This window comes from Coenobita brevimanus, chromosome 24 (genome assembly GCF_032717465.1).
Source record: "Coenobita brevimanus isolate Jiangsu-jjx chromosome 24, ASM3271746v2, whole genome shotgun sequence".
NCBI classification, from domain to species: domain Eukaryota; kingdom Metazoa; phylum Arthropoda; class Malacostraca; order Decapoda; family Coenobitidae; genus Coenobita; species Coenobita brevimanus.
In genome coordinates this window covers 38,818,109-38,839,580 of record NC_136977.1, presented here as the reverse complement: position 1 = coordinate 38,839,580, position 21,472 = coordinate 38,818,109, and the positions used below count along the sequence as shown (strand labels likewise).

At 40.6% G+C, this 21,472-nt stretch overlaps 1 protein-coding gene across 1 annotated transcript in view; it reads right to left on the bottom strand.

Moving 5' to 3' along the window:
- Positions 1-16,466: 16,466 nt before the first annotated feature.
- Positions 16,467-21,472, bottom strand: part of LOC145393354 (uncharacterized) — a 49,048-nt gene continuing 44,042 nt past the window's right edge. Inside the window, exon 4 of the mRNA XM_080267453.1 lies at positions 16,467-16,666. Within this exon, the coding sequence (XP_080123579.1) occupies positions 16,467-16,666 (200 nt within the window). The remainder of the gene's footprint in view (positions 16,667-21,472) is intronic.

Here is a 21,472-nt window from a genome sequence, read left to right as displayed (position 1 = left end):
CAAGTTGACAGACAAAGGCGAAATAGTTTGCCTAGGCAGGGTGTAAGCACAGAAGCACAGTTTTTGAGAACAACAGGAGGGACCCCATCAGGCCCATATGCCTTGTTAGTACTGAGGCCAGTAATGGCAGAAAATACATCAACTGAAGAAATTTTAATGTCAGCCATGAGGAAGTCAGAGGGGGGAAGTGATGGAGGAACAGCACCGGAATCGTCTAAGGTGGAATTGGAGGAGAAAGTCTGTGCGAAGAGATCTGCTTTATCAGTAGAAGAAATAGCTACAGAACCATCAGAGTAGAAAAGAGGAGGGAAGGATGATGAGGTAAAGTTGTTAGAAAGATTTTTGGCAAGGTGCCAGAAGGAGAGGGAAGAATTCGAGTTGGAGAGTTGAGAGCATTTAGTATGGATGAAATTATTTTTAGTAGAGCGAAGAACAGACTTAGCACGATTCCGGGCAGAAACGTAAAGATTATGTGATTCAGGGGTGGGTTGGCTCCGGTACCTTTTGTAGGCCTTCTCCTTGTTGCGGACAGCATTAGAACAAGCGTGATTAAACCAAGGCTTTCTTGCGTTAGTCAAAGGATATGAGAAAGGAATGTATGCTTCCATGCCCGAGAGAATAACCTCCGTAATGCGCAAGGCACACTCAGATGGCTCACGGCCATGGAAGCAATAATCATTCCAGGGAAAATCAAAGAAGTACTGCCTGAGGGCCTCCCAGTCCGCGGCTCCAAAATGCCAGAGACGACGTTTCCCTGGAGGGTTCACAGGCCGTACTGGAGCGATAGGACAGGTTAAGGTAATAAGGTTGTGATCGGAGGAGCCCAACGGAGAGAAAAGATTAACAGAGTAAGCAGAAGGATTAGTTGTGAGGAAGAGGTCAAGTATGTTGGAGCTCTCTCCAAGGCGGTCAGGGATACGGGTAGGGTGCTGTACAAGCTGCTCTAGGTCATTAAGGATAGAAAAGATGTAGGCTTGTTCACCAGGTGGATCCGTGAAAGGAGAGGAGAGCCAAAGGTGGTGGTGAACATTGAAATCTCCAAGAATGGAGATTTCAGAGAAAGGAGAAATGCACAGAATGTGTTCCATCGTAGAAGTAAGATAGTCGAAGAATTTTTGATAGTCAGTAGAATTAGGGGATAAGTAAACAGCACAGATATATTTAGTCAGAGAATGACAGGAAAGCCGAAGCCAGAGAGTGGAGAATTCAGAAGAATCAAGTTCAGGAACACGAGAGCAAGATAAGTCGTTGCGTATGTTTACACAACAGCCACCTTTGGCTTTGAAATGTGTATAGAGAAAGTAGGAGGATACAGAAAAGGGTTTGCTGTCAGCTGCCTCAGACAGCTGAGTCTCCGTTAGAAAAAGAAGGTGAGGTTTAGAGGAGGAGAGGTGGTGTTCAACAGAGCGAAAGTTAGATGAAAGGCCTCGAATGTTGCAGAAATGAAGAAGAAGAGAGTCAGACAGTGGTTCCAGGCACCTCGAGTCGTCACCGGGAGAGGGGCAGATGGCGGGGGCATTTATGGTCCCCCCCCCCTGGGGACTCCGAGGCTGGGTGAATTGACGCCATTTTGGTGAATTTTGAATAGGAAGTGTAGTGTGTACTGTGCATGTAGTTTGGTGAAGATAGATAGAGAAATTTGTACTGGAGAGCATGCTGGCCTACTCTCTGTGTAACTGAGACACTGAAAAAGTTCAGCAAAGGGGGATGGTCAGGAACTAGTCCTGAGGGCTGATGAAACGGGAGCTCCAGCACTCCCTGTGATCAGCTTTCCATCCACCTCGGGAGTACTGCCCTGCTCGACTGGTGCTACAGTCTAATCCTCATCTATTAAGAGATGGCTGCTATAACCTGTTTAATCTGATCTGAGAAGAAATGAGCCTTAAGCTTTTGAAAGCTGGCATGTGATTGGTTGGCGGAGTGCATTGAATATTAACGACGCATTCTAAATTATTTGCATTATATGGGTTTTAATAAACGTTTGATGATAAGATTCCCCAAATAAAATATTGTATGTAATTATCTGCATAGACTAATTTAAAAAAGGGTCCTTATTAAGTTTATCAGATGGCCTACATAAGTGTGACATTTTGAATTCTCGGAACAAATTAAAACACTTCCAGGTAGTTTTACGAGTAGGCTACCTTGATTTTTAATTTTCATATTCAGGCAAATTAAGGTAAATAATGTCATTACTGCGATAGTTTGTGAAATAAAACCCAGTAAAAAATCACAATTGCAATGAAATATAACATATTCCCTGAATTTTGATGAATGACTGACGTGGAGGGAGGGGGGTAGGCCGCTCATGGGATGTCCCACTTGACTAAGCAGGCGAATATTCAGATTTACTTGAGTGTTTTGCTGTCGCATCGTTTGCATTATGCTTTCTACTTTCTCATCATCAACACGTTTTGTATCTTTTTAGTTTCGAATACATTATCTAGTTACAACTTACAAAAGAGTTGTGACAAGGTATGGGCTGAGGGATATTTAGAAGTGACGGTGACATTTAGCTGCTTCGCCGGTGTTTACCATTTTTCATTGGAATTCCGATGTTTTACTAGGTTAGATTTTACATAATGTTGCAGTAATGACAAAATTTACCTTAATTTGCCTGAACATGAGGGAAAAAACAAGGTATTTGGAAAGTTTTATATGGACGTGCTCTGTTTTGTTCCGAGACTTCAGAATGTCACATGTATCTAGGCCATCTGATAAACTTTGTAACACCCAGTTTTTAAATTAGTGTATGCAAATAACTACTTAAAATATATTATTTGGGCAATCTTATCATCATACGGTTACTGAAACCCATATAACTAAAATAATTTAAAATGAGTCATTAATAATGAATTCGCTCGGACAACCAATTATGTTCCAACTTTCAAAAGCTTAAGGATCGTCTCTTCTCAGATCAGATTAAATAGGCTATAGTACCTCCACTGCTTACCCTCCACGTACTGTCCACGTACACTTCACGCAGTGTCCGTGTATAAATTAACCATATTTCTGAAAAACATATGGGTAAAAAATTTTTAAAGTTAAATTTGGAGAAATTTTAAATTCGATAAGGTCAATACCTACAAGGAAAAGAAACAGTCTTGAAGATCATCTATGTACAATGAAAAATAATATCAGGCACTTTCATGAAGTTAAGTGTTATGGTTATTGTCTGGTAAATCTGTTGCTGGTGCTCAACCCAGGTTTGCCTGATCGAGCAGACCTGTCTGCCCAGGGTATATGCAACTGCGCCTATGGGATTATCGCATGGGTTCCCTACACCGCTGCGTCCTAGTGTGGCATGTAACCTACTGTGCAGTGCTCCATTATATGTGTTATATTGTGTGGGCCTAATATACAAGTTGGGCAGGTGCATATGTGATGCCACCCAACCCAACTCTAAACTGGTAACGGAGGAGGGCTGGGTGGTATATCTGTGTGAAATCCGTAATTATTACCTTTTTCTGCAACCGGAATACAAATATGTATTTTTAAAAATAAGCATAATATGAAACAAAGAACACCTGTAGCTGTTAATGAAGTTTGAGGTTTGATCCTTTGCCAGTTCACAGTTCAATGCCCATATGGGCATGGGAACAAATACATGCGGTCTTTTTGCTACTTCTCTTCTCTAACCTCTGTTCAGTTCGAGACCTTCATCCTTTTAGTTCAATGACGTATTCTTTGTCTATTCACCTTTCAGTCGATGTAATGTGGCTTATGTGAGATTTTTCACACTGGAATAGTAGGCATTGCCCTTATGTACATCTTCAATACGATAAAGCTCATCTTAGTAGAATAAAATTATCAGGTAGAAGCAAGAACCAACTAGCGAAAGCTTTGCCATTGCACTTGACACCTCTGGGTCTTTCGATCGATCTGGCATAAATCTTTAATTTCCAAACAGCCCTCTTACGGTTTCTATCCTTCTGTCTGTGCCTTCATCTATAGCCTCCTTCCCGGTCGTTCTATAGCCGCTGTTGTAGACGGCCGTCGTTCTTCTCCTAGACCTATCAACAGTCACCAACTCTTTTCCCTTTAGTCATCAGTGACCTTCTAATCTGTACATCTAACTCTATCCACTCATACGCTGATGGATCCACCCTACACCTTTCCTTTCGGTTCTCGCAGCGTCCATCTCAGCAGTTACTTCAACAAACAAGGGAAGAGGGTATGGCACACTTAATGTCTGACTTGGCTCGTATCTCTGACTGGGGTAAAAATAACCTTGTTTTTAATGCAACAAAGACTCAGTTCTTACATCTATCAACCCGACAAAATCTTCCACAGGAATACCCACTAATGCTTAATAATATCCAGCTTAATCTTGCATCATCCTTAAACATACTTGGGGTTTCATTCTCTCGGGACTTATCTTGGAAAGATCATATTACATCTCTTGTAAAATCAGCTTCCAAGAGATTAGGTGTGCTAAGCCGACTCCGTACCTTCTTTACCCCTTCACAGTTGCTGACTTTATACGTGGGTTTTATTCGCCCCTATGTAGAGTACAGCTCACTTGTGTGGGGTGGCTCCCCACATACAGCTCTTCTCAATAGGGTGGAGTCAAAGGCTTTTCGTCTCATTAACTCTCCTCCTCTTATTGGCTTCCTTCAATCACTGTCTTTTCACCACACTGTTGCATCTTTATCTCTTTTCTATTGATACTCTAATGGTCTCTGCTCCTCTGAACTATCTGCTTGCATCCCTCTACGACGGGCACGTAGCACCAGTCTAACAACAAACTCTCATCCCTTTTCAGTCCAGCTCTTTAATGCAAGAGTTAACCGTTACTCCCAGTCCTTCATTGATGCAACAGGTCACCTCTGGAACAGTCTCCCTCCGTCTGTATTTCTTACTTCCTCTGTGTCACGAATTCGCGCGAGAGTATGCATAAATCCGTGACATTGTACATCAGTGAGAAAACCACGAAATTCGTGACATTGTACATCAGTGAGAAACCCACGAATTCTAGTGGAATTCCCACTGCGCATCATTCAGTTCAACCGTCCTCGTATTCACTCCGATCAGGATGGTTTTCAGAACATTTCTCACTGTTTCACAAGTGATCATTCTTATGCACGACATTAGTGCCTTCACTGAGTGATTTATTGTGAGCGTATATCGCTCACTTTCTTTCCATTGATCGTTGAAGTTCGAACACGGCCATCTCTCGCCTCCTTTCATAATATAGTTGTCACGGAGGGATGTGAAATTATGAATTAAATAATGCTTAGATGTTGCTTGGAAATAGAGACAAGGAATTTACTTGTGAAAATCAAGCAGTAAGTTTTACTTTATGGCGGCTTACCTCCCCAATTCTCTAAGGATGAGAATTTATAAACTTTCTCAACAGTACACAGCAGAAACTAATTACTCACGAATGCTGTTTGTTAGTACTGTTAGCCTCTTCAGAAAGTGACTCCACCCCTGACAATCAATAACTAATGCTATTAATGATAAACAAGTTCTTGCCGGTGCATTAACTCCTGGCTGGCACAACGGATTTAAGCTTGATACAAATGTATCAAGCTTAAATCCGGCAAGAACTTGTTTATCATTAATAGCATTAGTTATTGATTGTCAGGGGTGGAGTCACTTTCTCAAGAGGCTAACAGTACTAACAAACAGCATTCGTGAGTAATTAGTTTCTGGCCTTAGTACCAGTTATGAATAATGTAAAGCGTTTGTGCAAACTAGGAGCGGCAACTAAAATAAGCTTAATGTGGAGAGAAAAAAAAAAGTTTAACTACATTAAGCTCAAAGAAAAGAACTGTAAATTTATTAATTGCAGTGAAATAAATTTACGTTACATGAGTCTCAAAAATGAATTCAAAATAACAAGGAGAATACACTCACTCGCTCATTCAAAAGCTAAACACACGTAAACCTAGGAAAAAATGAAAAGAAATACTGGTCAGTGGAGGGGAGCCGAGCGAAATGACTGGGTGCCTGTGCTGGACATCAGACACTGCAATTCGCTAAGTCCACTTCTCCAATTCACCGTCTAGGTGGAGATTCAGGAACTCACTGTACAATGGCTGCGCTGCCTCACGCTGGGCACAAACGGTCCTACTCTCACGACGACTCAAAGCTGACTAACTTCAAAATATGAAAGATGGCGAGGGATGGCCGTGTTCGAACTTCAACGGTCAATGGAAAGAAAGTGAGCGATGGAAAGAAAGTGAGCACATGACTCTTATAAATTACAGCTAACTGCTCGTCAGTGAAGAAGTTACGGACTCTGTACATTAATTCAAGTCTCTTTGAGGCGGTTTTGCCAAGTGATCTAACATGAGAGGTCCAGCTGAGGGCATTGTTATGTGAGACGCCGAGAATTTCAATACTTTTGGAAATGGGAATATTAGTAGTACTGAAGGTAATATACAAATCTGGCAGTATCTGTCTATTAGTAAAGTGTATATATTTAGTTTTGCTAGCATTAAATGAGACAAGGTTGTTTTGTCCCCATTCACTGATCGTAGATAGGTCTTGATTTATGGAGATAGCTGTACTGAGTTGAGAGGTAGAGATATTAGACTTTGTAAATGGGTGTCTGAGTGTGAATAAACTATGTAGTGTTGAGTCATCTGCATATGAGTGGATGGGATTGTGGGTGACAGATAAGAGATCATTAATATAAACTAAACAGGGTTGGCACCAGAACTGATCCTTGCGGCACGCTGGCATTAATTGAGTGGAAATTGGAATATACATCATCTACTTTTACTCTTATTTTCCTGTCACTGAGATATGAGATCAAAGGAACAAAAGACGTTAGTCCATAGCAAGGGAGTTTGGACAGCGGGGAATGGTGCCATACTCTACCAAAAGCTTTAGAAATATCAAGGGCAACTGCATGAGTTTCTCCATGTAGATCAATTGATTGATGGATGGTATGAGTTAGGAGATTGAGTATGTCAATGGTGGATATTTCTTGGCGAAAACCATATTGTCTATCACTAATCAAGTTGTTGGATTGAAGATGTTTAACAATGTGCTTATTAATTAAAGTTTCAAATACCTTACCCAGAGAAGATGTTGACAGCTATTGGTTTGTAATCAGAGGGGTCAGAGGAACGGTATGTTTCACAGAAACCTGTTCAGTCGGTAAAGAGATAAATTTCCATCATTACTTAGTGTCGCTGCAAGGAACTGTACTTTAGTTAATATATATTTATGTTACAGGAGACGGCCGTTATGGTAGGGAGGTGGAGTGGTTGTTCTACACTTTAAGAAACGATCACCATTCACTCACTCGATATTCAGGTGTCCTTGTACTAGGTGGCAAGTCTGATGGTTCCCTGAAATCCAATTAACCATTTAATGCATTGGATTTAACTATAATAATAAGCAAATAGACTCCAAGTGGTCTATAAGCAAAGGTATTCCAACTGAATGTAGCCCACCAGGGTTCACTTCCAAGGAGTGGTTGGGATTTCTCACATTATATCTCTTAGGAAAGAGTGACTGGGCATCCTTGTCTTAAATATATGGGCCTCTACTCCGCTTGTGTTGCAGTACAGTATATAGTGATGGATAGATGGATTGCTACTGGGATATCTGTCAGTTGAATGAAAGCTTGTGATATTAGCTTGAATAAATATCCAGATGTTGCGACAGGAGCAAAATTATTACATGTTTGAACTTTGGTGCACATAAAACACGTACACTGTTTCAAAGGCCACACTGCTCCGCTTTCTTCCCACTTTAGCTTAGCATCACCCAGGGGGCGTGGGGAGCAAGTACATACAACCTCAGCTGAAGTGTATTGAGCAGGTCCAAGATTACTACAGCACTAAAGCGTGTAAGCATGGCCGGGGGTAGGAGCGTGAGAGGGTGTGCTCCTATGATCACTATATCTCCGGTATCCATCTTGGTCGCCACCCCGTATATGGGCCTCGCTGATAGGATCGTGATATGAGGTACTGGTGTATGAGATGTTGTTAGGTCTTTTCTTGGGCCACTTTTGGTTTGTAGAAATGGAAAGAGGGTTTATGACATTTAATTTACTGTTTATCTTTGCTGTATTATAGTGATGATATATATCTTTGTTCGATTCTTTTACCCACAGCATTTTTGACTTGGGAAAACATGAAAAGGTGCAGAAGTATGATTCAGTGTACCTTTCACCTCCCTAGGATCTTCTGTGCTATCCTAACATCTTGATTTTCTTTTTTCTTCTTTTTTTTGTGAGAGGAATGGCATTTTCACATTGGAAAAACTATGTATAAAACTTGCTAGATACTTGTGACTTTCCACATAATTCTTCTGTAGTTATTTACTTATTTATTTATTTATTTATTTTTAGGTATCAATTTTTGGAAAAATGGTGACGGAATATCTTAAGTATGAAAGATGACAGTGAATTCATCTTGCTGGACGTTTCTGTCTTGTCCCGATGACTTGGTGATATATTAATTTATTTACTTGTGTATTTATGTACTTAATTTCATGGTGTTTTATCTCTCATGTTGTCTAATTAATTTAGTTATATATTTGTAGTGATATAGTATTGTGGTTGCTTATATACTTAGCTATTTGTATATTATTTATTTGTTTGTTTATTTTTATTTAGTAATTATATTGAGGCCTTTTTAGTGTGGAAAAGAATGTTCAGGATAAAACCCTTCCATTACGGTGGCGTCTACATTAGACTAATCCTTGTTGCCTTAAAACGATTTAATTCATCTTAGAAGAGCTACTGACACTGAGGGAGGTAATGAAGGCTATATTTCATCTTCCCTGTTCGAAAAGTCTCTCCTAGGTTGAATTAAATCTCCTAAGGGCAGAGGAAATTAAATAAAAACTACCAGTGGTACCCGGCGTTGCCCGGGCCAAAAAGGCGAACACTCCAATCCTATTTGTTCTAGTTTAGTCTTTCTTTCTACCATAAAAAGACCATTATACTTTGAAGAGGGATCCAGGAGCTTTCTGTTTGAGCTTTCGCAGAATAACGCACAGTATATGTGCGCACTTGTTTACTATTACAGGTGACCTCAAATGACCTCGGTAGTCAAATTCACACAGCTTTTGTCCGAACTGAAGGTCATGTGAGTCTTCATGCCAGAAATTGGGTCCGGCGTTGCCCGGACCAAAAAGGTGAACACTACCGGTGACCTCAAATGACCCAGATCTGAATTTTAACCCCCCCCCAACCATCCTTGCGTCACTCTGATTCAGAATAAATATGGGTCTGGGGGTCTCTGGCCCATGGCTTGGGAGTGACTGATGGACAAACAGCGCGGTTTTTTTGTATATTTAGATGGCGATCTCGTAATGAAGGGTTTGAGCTGTTCTGTTTTCCTAAGCTGAATAAAATCGTCTGGAAGTGGGAAAAACGTAAAAGACGTCTTCTTGCTTAAAGGTCAATGGCAGATCGCATAACCCCTTCAGTACAAGATATCCTTCCCTAAGCTTAAAATAAAATGTTGGACAAGAAAAAAAAAAATGTTTGGAGGCAGCGAGATAAAAGGAAAAAGAGGGATGAAAAAGCAAAATGAAGGAAAAAAGAGGTGAAGATAAAGAATGTTTGGAGGTAGCGAGATATATAACTTCAATCTAATGACATATTCTAATCCATTCTCGCTACCTCCACACGATATTATTTAACGTAGGGGAAAGAATCTCCTCCCTGAATGGGTATTTGAAGGGCGTATCTAATCCCTCCCGTTCGAAAAGTCTCTCTTAAGATGAATAAAATCATCTGGGGATAGAAAGAATCAAGAAACACGTCATTGGAGTGAAGAGCTTAACACACGTGTCGTCGTACTGAATGAGTCAATTACCTTGCTACACATCAACGTTTGGAACAATTCTGTGTTTTCTTATGTCTTAAAAATTTTGATTACCTGCTCAACACCTTCATTTTTTTTTTTTTTCTTTTTTCATCAGTCCACCACTAGACGACGATTTTAGGAACTTAGGAAGAGCCTCTGTTATGGAGGGAGTTAAAGTAGGTCATATCTAACCCCTCGAAAAGTCTTCCCTAATCTGACTAAAGTCGTCTGGCACTGTTTAGGGCATAGTGAAAAGGATGTCATCGGACTGAAAGGATTAATATACTGTTATTGACGCTTCCTCTTTAGTGAAAAATTTGATCTGCCGTTCTAGTTTTACTTTTTTATTTCCTGTCTTCGGTTTAGGCAAAAAAATGCATATGACTTCCAATACATCTTTTTGCACATGATCACTTGAGACATTGGTGTGTTTCCCTAATGTCTTAGAGATATGATGCTTAAAGGAAACTGTTTGCGATCTTTTGTTTTTCTTGGGAAACGTTTGTGATAATTGCAAGTCCCTGTTTAAGGTATCTCTGTTAAATCTTCAGACTGGAAATATTTGCTAGATATTGTTACTTTGATGTGCCTTTGTTTTCATAAGTCGCAGCATGATTTGCTGCTTCAAGTATTTATAATTTTTTTTTTTTCTTCGGTCAGGAGAAAGAATGCCTGTATCATTTAATGTCTTACTACCAGAGTGGCTTTAATATTTTCTTTGGTCGCGAAAATAATTGTCTACTGTTCATTTATTTCTTTTTTTCTTTTTTCTGCAACCTCTAGGATTACCTTCCTTGTTTGAAAAAAAAAAAAAAAACTACTGGAGACACAGCACTATATCTTACTATTCAATGTTATTTGAGATTGTTCTTTGCTTTCTTTAAGTCGTGAAATTCTGGTTATATGTTGAAGGAATTTTTTCCCAGCAAAGCATTCATGGGCTCGGAGAAGGAATGCTTGGGACACTTAACCCATTAGCTCTCAGAGTTCCTGTGCGAGGGATTTTGCCGGATGGGTACTAAGCGTTCCCCCCTCCACCTGCCGGCTCACAGTCGCGAAGCTCATAGGTCCAACCCTGGAGTTCCCTTCTTTATTAACTTTTGAAGATGCCCAGTTGAGGACACTGGGCGGAAATGGGTTAATATACCATACTAGACATTATCTCTTAACTACGTCTGTGTTATCTAAAGCCTTTTTATGGTTGGCTGTTTCACATTAATTAATTAATTCATTCATTCACTCATTCATTCATCCATCCATTCATTCATTCTATCTATCCATCTACCCATTCATTCATTCATTCCTTCATTTTTTTCCATGGTCTCACTAGTTTTGTAACAGAATCGGCGACATATTTTTCTCGACACAAAGACTTGAAGTCCTTTCAGTGGTTTTTTGGGTCGTGAGATTTATTATTTGTTATTTCATGCCTTTTTCCTTATTTCACTTTTCCCTTAAAAAAATGTTCAGTATATCTCGTCACTATCAGTTACTTATATCTGTGTTTTCCAGAGTCATGTTATCTTTCAGAATGTATTTACTTCATTTTCGTTTATATATTTATCTATTTTGCACAGTCTCACTGGTCTGAAAAAAAAAAAAAAAAAAAAAATCTTGCGGGAAAGTGACAAATTATAATCCTGTATCTTAGCGGACATTGCCTCTTAGAGAACTTTGAAACTAAAATTTTGCTACTATGTTTCTTGCTGTTTTTCATTTTCTACTGATCTCTCCAGTTTCTGAAACGGAATACTTGAAGCACTTGTTGGACAAAACATTTACTAGGTTGTCAGGATGATGGTTTGCCTGTTAAGGTGATTCTTCCCTGGCTTCTTCACTTTGGAAAAGAATGTTTTAATATATCATACAAGACATGGCAATTTACTCACTTTTGTTTCCTAAATCGTTTTATGGTTTGCTGTTTTACTGCGGCATTTGTTGATTTACTCCATTTATTTATTTACATTTTATCTATATCTATCTTTGCTAGGCCTTACCGGTTACAAAATAGAATGCTTCAGACAGTTGAATAGATCTTACTAAATATTATCAGTGAGGTGCCGCTGAGTCTCCTTACCTCTTTCAGTCTGATGAGTTGCTTATTTTGAAATCACTACCACTAGATAGTCTAATTTGACATAGAAGAGCCCCCCCCCCCTGGCAAAGGGGTTTATGAAGGAAACATCTAACCCATTCACCTTGGTAAGACTCGTTTAAGCTGATTACATTTATCTGATGGTGAAAAAAAATATGAAAGAAACAAAGAAAGAATAAAAAAGAGAAGAGGTATGGTGGCGAGAATAATGAATCAGTTCGCTGTTTAAGTGTTTTATATTGCTGTGTTATGTATTTCTTTATTGTTGATATGTTTCAACTAACAAAAAGAATTCTAAAGACATTTTCATTTACTGTATCATATTAGACATTGTCACCTGGATGCCTCTGTTTTGCGGAACCGTAAAATTTTGATTTGCTGTGTAGTTTATCTTTTTTTTTTTTTAAATTACTTTTTCCCTTTCTTCTGCGACTTGGAAAAAGACTGCTTAAGGTATTGTACATATATTTAACCAGGTATCACCAGTTTGGATGCTGCTGTAGTTCCTTAAATCTTGATAATTATAATTAACGGTTTATTGGTCATTAAAAAAATTCCTTTTGTTTTGCTTTTTGTTTTTACTTTATCTCCCCGGGTAGGAAAAGGAAATGATTAAGACATTCTCAATAAACCTAACCAGACATTACTAGTTAAGACGCCGCTGTACTCGTACTGTACTACTACTTTAAACATCTTCCCCACCCCATCATCATCCCTCGAGTTATATGAAGATTCTTTTAAATGCCCGTCCCCGGCATAGTGAAAGCAGTTACAGGGTCCTTCCCTCCTGCAATGGTCTGTTAAACGCTAACACTCCGCTCTTTTCCCGGTTATAACGCCAGCCGTCCACAGATGCTCAGAAGTGCATAATGTTGAGGCCAGGTCATAGTTCACTAATTTTTGAACGTCTTTTTTTGAGGGGTGGGAGAGGAGGGTTAAGTACTGATTGTTGTTGTTTTTTTTCTGCCGCTGTTATTTTTGTTCTTGGTATTGTTGTTGTTGCTGCTGTTGTTGTTATTGTTTAATTTGAAAGACATTTGCATGCCTTGATTACCTTTCTATCTATCTATCTGTCTGTCTATTGTCAGATGCCTTACTCCCATAAGGGGTGGCCACAAACAAATCGCATTCATTACCGAGAAGTAATTAATCACTTTTATTCAATGTCGTGTTTTTTATTTATTATTTACCTTGTTACCACTAGACGACTGAGTTCACAAAGACCATAGAGAGGTTAGGAGCAGTAGCCATGAGCAATTACGTATTTTGACTTTCTTATTGCACGTATTTTTACTTTCTTATTGCACCGCCGAACGATTTTATTCAGCTTATGGGGAAACCTTCTTGTAGTAATGAGGTTATCTATATTTTACTCTACATGTGTATTCGTAATGATCATAATTCCTGTTTCCATATTTTTTAGTCTTCATTTGTGTGTGTGTGTGTGTGTGTGTGTGTGTGTGTGTGTGTGTGTGTGTGTGTGTGTGTGTGTGTGTGTGCCGTCAAGAGGTCAGAGAAGTACATGAGGGAGGGTGCTTGGCGTGAGGGGAGGGAATGGTGGTCAGGGCTGATACAGAGATATAATTCTTGCGGCGGTCACCTTGCACTGGGTGACTATACTCGGTTCCACGGAGTCTGACGCACTGATTTTGCCAGCCGAGGACTGGTGGATTTGGTAACACTGCGCGATGCACTCGGGCGGTGATTGGTGGATTTCCGTTGTGTTTGAACGTGCACCAAATTGACTTTGTATTCCAACCAAGGCCCTCATTGATTTGTAAGATATCGGAAAATACACATACAGTTTAAAGTAATGATATCTTTAATGATAAATATGTGCCTTCTAAATTACTAAAGATAAACCTGAACGACAGTGATAACAAAAACTAAGTAAAGTCGCGACTGGATGCATACGGACAACAGTCAGCGACTGATTTATTTAAATTCATTTCATTATGTTTGATTTCGTTCACACTACACGCGGTTTTATTATAGCAGCAGAGTTCAACTATTATTTTCTCATGGAGTCTGCTTTTATCTTACTTTCCTTTCTTCCACCATTAACAAAAATTCGGTTCATTCTACAGTGATGTAATCCATTATTTTCCCGGCTCTCTGTCGAGGGGACAGAGAAACATGCTTGAGGAGAGGGTGCATAGTGACCAGGGATAGGGTGTCCGTCTGTCTGTCTGTATGTCTCTCTCTTATGATACGAAAATGTTAAGGAAAATCAAACAACAAACTTATTCATGTAAGAAACAATTTTACCGCATCTGACTGGGAATACAAACAAATACAGATTTTTAAAGCTACTGTTACCTATGAAGGTAATGAAAATGTGTATGTACACTATATATATTGAGAATAGCATGCACTAACCCCAGTGTGTGTGTGTGTGTGTGTGTGTGTGTGTGTGTGTGTTCACACAAATAATTATTAGAAGATAAGGTAAGCGTATCTAGGGTCAGGTTGTATAATAGCAAATGAGGTAATGAAAGGCATGGTGTAGACTGTATTGTGACACTGTAGTGGTAGGAAAAACATTCGAGCCTTCACAGGACCTCGGAACCATCTCGCTATGAACGTCTGAATTCCCGCCATAGTCGCTAACTTGTCCGTATGCATACAGTCGCGACTTTACTTAGTTTTTGTTATCATCGTCTTTCAGGTTTATCTCTAGTAATTTAAAAGGCACATATTTTTAATTAAAGATATCACTGCATTAATATTTGTATCTGTATTTTTCGGTATCTTACAAATCAATGAGGGCCTTGGTTAGAATACTAAGTCAATTTGGAGCACGTTCAAACACAACGGAAATCCACCAATCAACGCCCAAGTGTATCGCGCAGTGTTACCAAATCCGTCTGTCCTCGGCTGGCAAAATCAGTGCATCAGACCAAGGCTAACTGGAGCCGAGTATAGTAATACATACATACCGTACATATACACACATGCATACATACATAGATACATACACATGAGTGGGTAGATAGATAGACGGACGTTTGATGATAGTGTCTAGCAGTAGAAATAAAGACAGACAGACAGACAGGCTTGGGATGACGGTGCTGGACAGTCGTGAGATGTTCCCTGTATCATCGATAGGAGGAAGAGCTATAGCCAAATTTTATCCTTCCTCATACTGGTGTGGTACGAATCAGGAAGAAGGTGTCCGTTGTGAAAGAGTGCATGTGAAGGTGGAAATACTGTTGAGGCTGTTTTTGTGTGTACCAAAAGCAGTTTTGGTGACCACTGTTAAGGGCAAGAGTGAGAATATGTGCCAGAATAATAAATTATGAAAAGAATATACCGCCAGCAGGCTCCTTGAATGGCAGGCATCCCATGGCTTAGGTTTTCGAGCTTAGAATCAGGACACAGGCGCGCACACGCACGCACGCACACACGATCACGTAAGCAAGCACGCGCGAGCATACACACACACACACACACACACACACACACACACACACACACACACACACACACACACACACACACACACACACACGCACATCGAGAGGCAACTACGTTATCTCTGAGCCACCATGGCTGCAGCAGATAGATAGACTTATAAGGAAAATGAAAGACAGCAGTTTAATAACCACTTTCCATGGACAAGTTAAGAAAAAAAAAATGATTGCCTCTTTCTCTACCTCTCCTTTTTCCCTCTCCGTCTTCCTTCTCTCTCCTTCCTCGCTCCCCCTCCCTCAACACAAGGTTAGTACTACACCCAACTCGAGAGCCAGGTTCCAAATTTACACCTGAACTTTCCTCCATGCCTCGTGCAGGTGCCTCAGAGGGCCGGGGTATGAACGACCGGCACTGTGATCTGGCTGTCGTTAGTGGTGATGTACAGGGCAGTTTTGATTGTGGTCACACTGGATGTGGTCAGGAATTGGACGCCTGGCGGTAGATTTATAGGAAGACAGAACTTGCCTTGGTGGTAAATGGATATATAAATAGACAGACAGACGCCACTTTCATACAGGCAAGGTGGGAAAAAGATGGACACATCTCTCTCACTCGCGAAACTAACATTCCATTACGTAAACACTGCACCCAGATCAAAAAGACAGGTTTCTACATTTAACCTAGCTGGACATGTAATCGACCCTGAAGGCGTCTGGCAGTATGATAGATAAATGGATAGATACACGGCACTTTCCACAGCCAGCATGCAAAAAAGATAGACACCTTTCTCTCCAACATTACATTTATACTACACTCAAAATATACGCTACAGGTTCTAAATCCAATCAGCAGGTCTTCTAATCGTCCCCAAGAGGTGATACATTTTCGGGTTCGAACCACGAATGTTATAATTTGGAGCTGTTGTAGTGGCGATAAGAGGGAGCTGGAGGCAGTTTTGGTCTCTGCCACCCCGAATCAGCTCTGGGATTAGGCGTGTGGGGATAGATAATAGATAGATAGATGCTGAATATATTTGGTAATGTAGGACTGTGTGCTTAGGTTGTCAGTGTGGAAAGAACTTGCTTGCTGGTGCGGTCTGGTAGCCCCTGAACGAGTGTCGTAGTTTCAGATCCGCTCTCACAGCCCCTGATCCACTCACAGCCAGGCCAACTCTTTTAGTCTCCCTGGTCTACTCTCTTAGTCCCCCTGGCCCACTTCCACAGCATTGCGGGGACAGTTACAGCCACTGGTTCACTTTCATGGTCAGTAATCAAGCTCATTTTCATAATTCTAAAACTGGTTGATTCACAGTCACACCTCTTAGCTACTCTCATAACCTTTGGTCCACTTAGTCTCTGGTTCACATTCTTAGCCTCTGGTTCAGGGTTTAAAATAAATGTGCAGTGATCACAAAATATGCAGTGATCAGTCTGATTTGTGCAGTGATCAAGCTGATTTCGTGTAGTGATGAAATTATGTGCAATCAAATAGACGTGTTTGGGTAAATGGAAATAGTTTGACAATATAACCTATTCACAATTTCTATAGCAGTCTCGCAAATAATTTACGGAGAGATAGCACTGAGTTTAATTTTATTTTGTAAGCTGTTTTATTTTATTTACTTGTACATTTTTTTTTTTTACTTATTGTACAAATTTCTACCCTCATTAGGCTCTATTTATTTCATGACCAAGTTTATGGAGATTCATAAGAGTAAAGTTTTTTTTTTTTTTTAAATCATATCGTTAATTAAATATGTTTTACTTATTTACATTTAATCTTATTATATAAATGTATATGTTACACGAATTCAAAAATATAATACCCGGAAGTATTAACTGAAATCTCTCTAGATAGATAGATAGATAGATAGATAGACAGATAGATAAATGTAATGGATTACGAAATATTGCCTTCGATGTGCATTGATCATTTTTCCTTATTTCATACCTTGCCCTGGTCCATTTCCCTAACCACTGGTCTACATTCACAGATACTAGTCCACTTTCAGAGCTTGATTCACACTGATCCACTCTTTGAACTTCGCACTGGACCACAGTCGTGTTAAATATATCTCACTCGTTTTCTTTAACCCCTCCACTACTATACATCTTAATATACTTTTCGCTATGGTAACAATTTCTCCATTTTTATTCACACTGCCGCCAAAATTATTCAGCTCGCAAAGGGACCCCTCCACTGCTATGATTGTTCTGTTGTCTTCACGCCCTCACCAGATCACTGTACTCACCTCACGAAGAATCTCTCCCAGTGAAGCGACTTATACATTGTCTCAGGTTGTTTTCCCAAGCAATAAGAAATAGGTGATACCTGCCCGTCCTTTTATTTGACATTTTTTTTTTTTTAAGCAACTTATTGGAGGTTTTCCTTTTTCAGATGAAGGGGAAAATTTGGAGAGCCTCGGTTATGGTAAGAAGTTTTTGTTTATTCACACACAGACAAACACACACACACACACACACACACACACACACACACACACACACACACACACACACACACACACACACACACACACACACCATTTTATTATTTTTTTTTTTTACCTTTTTTTCCTCTGTATTTGTGTTATTACCTTGATCTCCAGTTTCCCATCTCCCCACAAATGTTACTTCCCTTGTACTGGTGTGCATCTCTGACTGAGTACTTAAAACATTCAGAAATATATAATTCGCGTGCTTTGTGTTTGATGAGGCAGGGTAGTTGATGTGCTAGGATGTGTGATGGAAGTTCGTATTAGGTAAAAGATTGGAAGTGTACAGTAGATGCTGCATATACTGAACTGAGAATATAAGATCGGTAACTGACTCTTACTGAGATTCCCATGGTTTGTTAATGACTTTACTTTTTTTTTTTTTTTAATGCGAGGAAGAAGGAACTAAAGGCCGCGAGCCCGCAAAACGTTCCTTCAAAGAAAAAAAAACAAAAACAATACAAAAGAGAGCCAAATTCAAGATCCATTCATTTCGAGATGCCTGGACAAACTGCGTTTGAAAGACTGGAGATCATAGGAAGTAGCAAATAAAGACAGTGGGAGACAGTTCCAGAGTTGACCTGCTGCATAAATGAAGGACTGGGAGTAACGGTCAACTCTTGCATTAGAGAGCTGGACAGAAAAGGGATGAGAGTTTGTTGCTAGACGGGTGCTACGCGCCCGTGGTAGAGGTGGAGGGATGGAAGCAGACAGTTCACAGGAGCAGTGACCACTGAAGTAGGGATAGAGAGGGGATAAAGATGCAACAGTGCGGCGAAGAGACAGAGGTTGAAGGGAGCCAGTAAGAGGAGAGTTGATGAGACGAAAAGCCTTTGACTCCACCCTATTGAGATGAGCTGTATGTAGGGAGCCTCCTCACACATGAGAGATGTACTCTACACACGGGCGAATAAAATCCGTGTATAAAGTCAACAACTGTGCAGGGGTAAAGAAGGCACGGAGTCGGGTTAGCACACTTGGTCCCGTGCGAATGAAACCCCGAGCATGTTCAAGGATGATGCAGAATTGAGCTAGATATTATTAAACATTAGTTGGTACTCCTGTGGAAGATTTTGACGGGTTGATAGGTGTAAAAACTGAGTCTTTGATGCATTAGAAACAATACAATTATTTTTACCCCAGTCAGAGATACGAACCAAGTCAGACTTCAGGTGTACCATAGCCTCATCCCTTGTTTGTTGAAGTAACTGCTGAGATGGACGTTGCGAAAACCGAATACAAAAGTGAAGGGTGGAATCATCAGCGTACGAGTGGATAGGACTGGATGTACAACTTAGAAGGTCATTGATGAATAAAAGGAAGAGAGTTGGTGACAGGACAGAGCCCTGAGGAACACCACTGTTGATTAATCTAGGAGAAGAACGATGGTCGTCTACACCAGCAGCTATAGAACGACCAAAAAGGAAGCTATAAATGAAGGCACAGATAGAAGGATAGAAACCGTAAGAGGGCAGTTTGGAAATTAAAGATTTATGCCAGACTCGATCAAAAGCCTTTCATATGTTAAGTGCAATGGCAAAGCTTTTGTCTAACTCCCGAAAGGAGGATGACCAGGAGTCTGAAATGTAGATGAGAAGATCGCCAGTGGAGCGTCCCTGACGGAACCCATACTGACGATCAGAAAGAAGGTTGTGACAGGAAAGATGCTTTAACATTTTTCTGTTAATAATAGACTCAATAACTTTTGAGATACAGGATGTTAAAGCAATTGGACGATAGTTAGAGGGTTGGGAATGGTCAACCTTCTTTGGGACAGGCTGAATGAGAGCAAACTTCCAGCAAGAAGGAAAGGTACAAGTTGATAGACAAAGGCGAAAGAGTTTACGTAGGCAGGGTGTAAGCACAGAACCAAAATTCTTGAGGACAACAGGAGGGACTCCATCATGCCCATATGCCTTGTTAGTATTGAGGCCAGTGATGGCAGAAAATACATCAGCTGAAGACATTTTAATGTCAGCCATGAGGAAGTCAGAGGGGGGGAAGTGATGGAGGAATAGCACCGAAATCGTCAAAGGTGGAATTGGAAGAGAAAGTCTGAGCGGAGAGATCTTCTTTATCAGTAGAAGAAATAGCTGTAGAGCCATCAGAGTAGAAAAGAGGAGGGAAGGATGATAAGGTAAAGTTGTTAGAAAGGTTTTTGGCAAGGTGCCAGAAGGAGTGGGAAGAATTCGAGTTGGAGAGTTGAGAGCATTTAGCACGGATGAAATTATTTTTAGTAGAGCAAAGAACAGACTGAGCACGATTCCGGACAGAAACATAAAAAAGATGTGATATGGGGGTGGGTTGGCTCCTGTACCTTTTAAAGGCCCTCTCCTTATTGCGGACAGCATTAGAACAAGCGCAATTAAACCAAGGCTTTTTTGCATTAGTCAAAGGATATGAGAAAGGAATGTATGCTTCTATTCTTGAGAGGATAACCTCGGTAATGCGCAAGGCACACTCGGATGGCTCCCGGTCATGGAAGCATTAATCATTCAAGGGAAAATCAAAGAAGTACTGCCTGAGGGCCTCCCAATCTGCAGCTCCAAAGTGTCATAGACGACGTTTCTTTTGGAGGGTCCACAGGCCATACCGGAGCGATAGGACAGGTTAAGGTAATAAGGTTGTGATCAGAGGAGCCCAACAGAGAGAAGAGATTAACAGTGTAAGCAGAAGGAATAGTTGTAAGGAAGAGGTCAAGTATAGTGGACCTCTCTCCAAGGCGTTCAGGGATACGGGTAGGGTACTGTACAAGCTGCTCTAGGTCATTAAGGATAGAAAAGATGTAGGCTTGCTCACAAGGTGGATCAGTGAAAGGAGAGGAGAGCCAAAGGTGATGGTGAACATTGAAATCTCCTAGAATGGAGATTTCAGAGAAAGGAGAAATGGATGAAATGTGTTCCATCGCAGAAGTAAGATAGTCAACGAATTTTTGATAGTCAGTAGAATTAGGAGATACATAAACAGTGCAGATATTTTTAGTCAAAGAAAGACAGGAGAGCCGAAGCCAGAGTGTAGAGAATTCAGGAGAATCAAGTTCAGGAACACGAGAGCAAGATAGGTCGTTGCGTACATATACACTACATCCACCTTTGGCTTTGAAATGAGTATAGAGAAAGAAGGAGGATACAGAAAAGGGTTTGCTGTCAGTTGCCTCAGACAGGTGAGTCTCAATAAGGAAGAGAAGGTGAGGTTTAGAGGAGAGGTGGTGTTCAACAGAAAGTTAGAGGAAAGGCCGCGAATGTTGCAGAAATGAAGGAGAAGAGAATCAGACAGTGGATCCAGGCAGCTCAAAGAGTCGTCACCGGGAGAGGGGGGGATGGTGGGGGCATTTATGTCCCCCCCCCCCCGGGGACTCCGAGGCATTGTATGGGTGTGCCATTTTCCATTATTTCCTTTAAATTTTGAGAAGGAAGTGTAGTGTGTACTGTGCATGTAGATTGGTTACAGTTAGAGAAACTTGTATTGGAGAGCATGCTGGCCTACTCTCTGTGTTACTGAAACACTGAAAAAGTTAAAAAAAGGGGGATGGTCAGGAACTAGTCCCGAGAGCTGATGGAACGGGAGCTCCAGCTCTCCCTGTCATCAGCTTTCCATCCACCTTGGGAGTTCAGTACTGCCTTGCTCAACTGGTGCTACAGTCTACTCCTACTAAAGGAGTGCTGCAAGGCACATAATCATCACGTT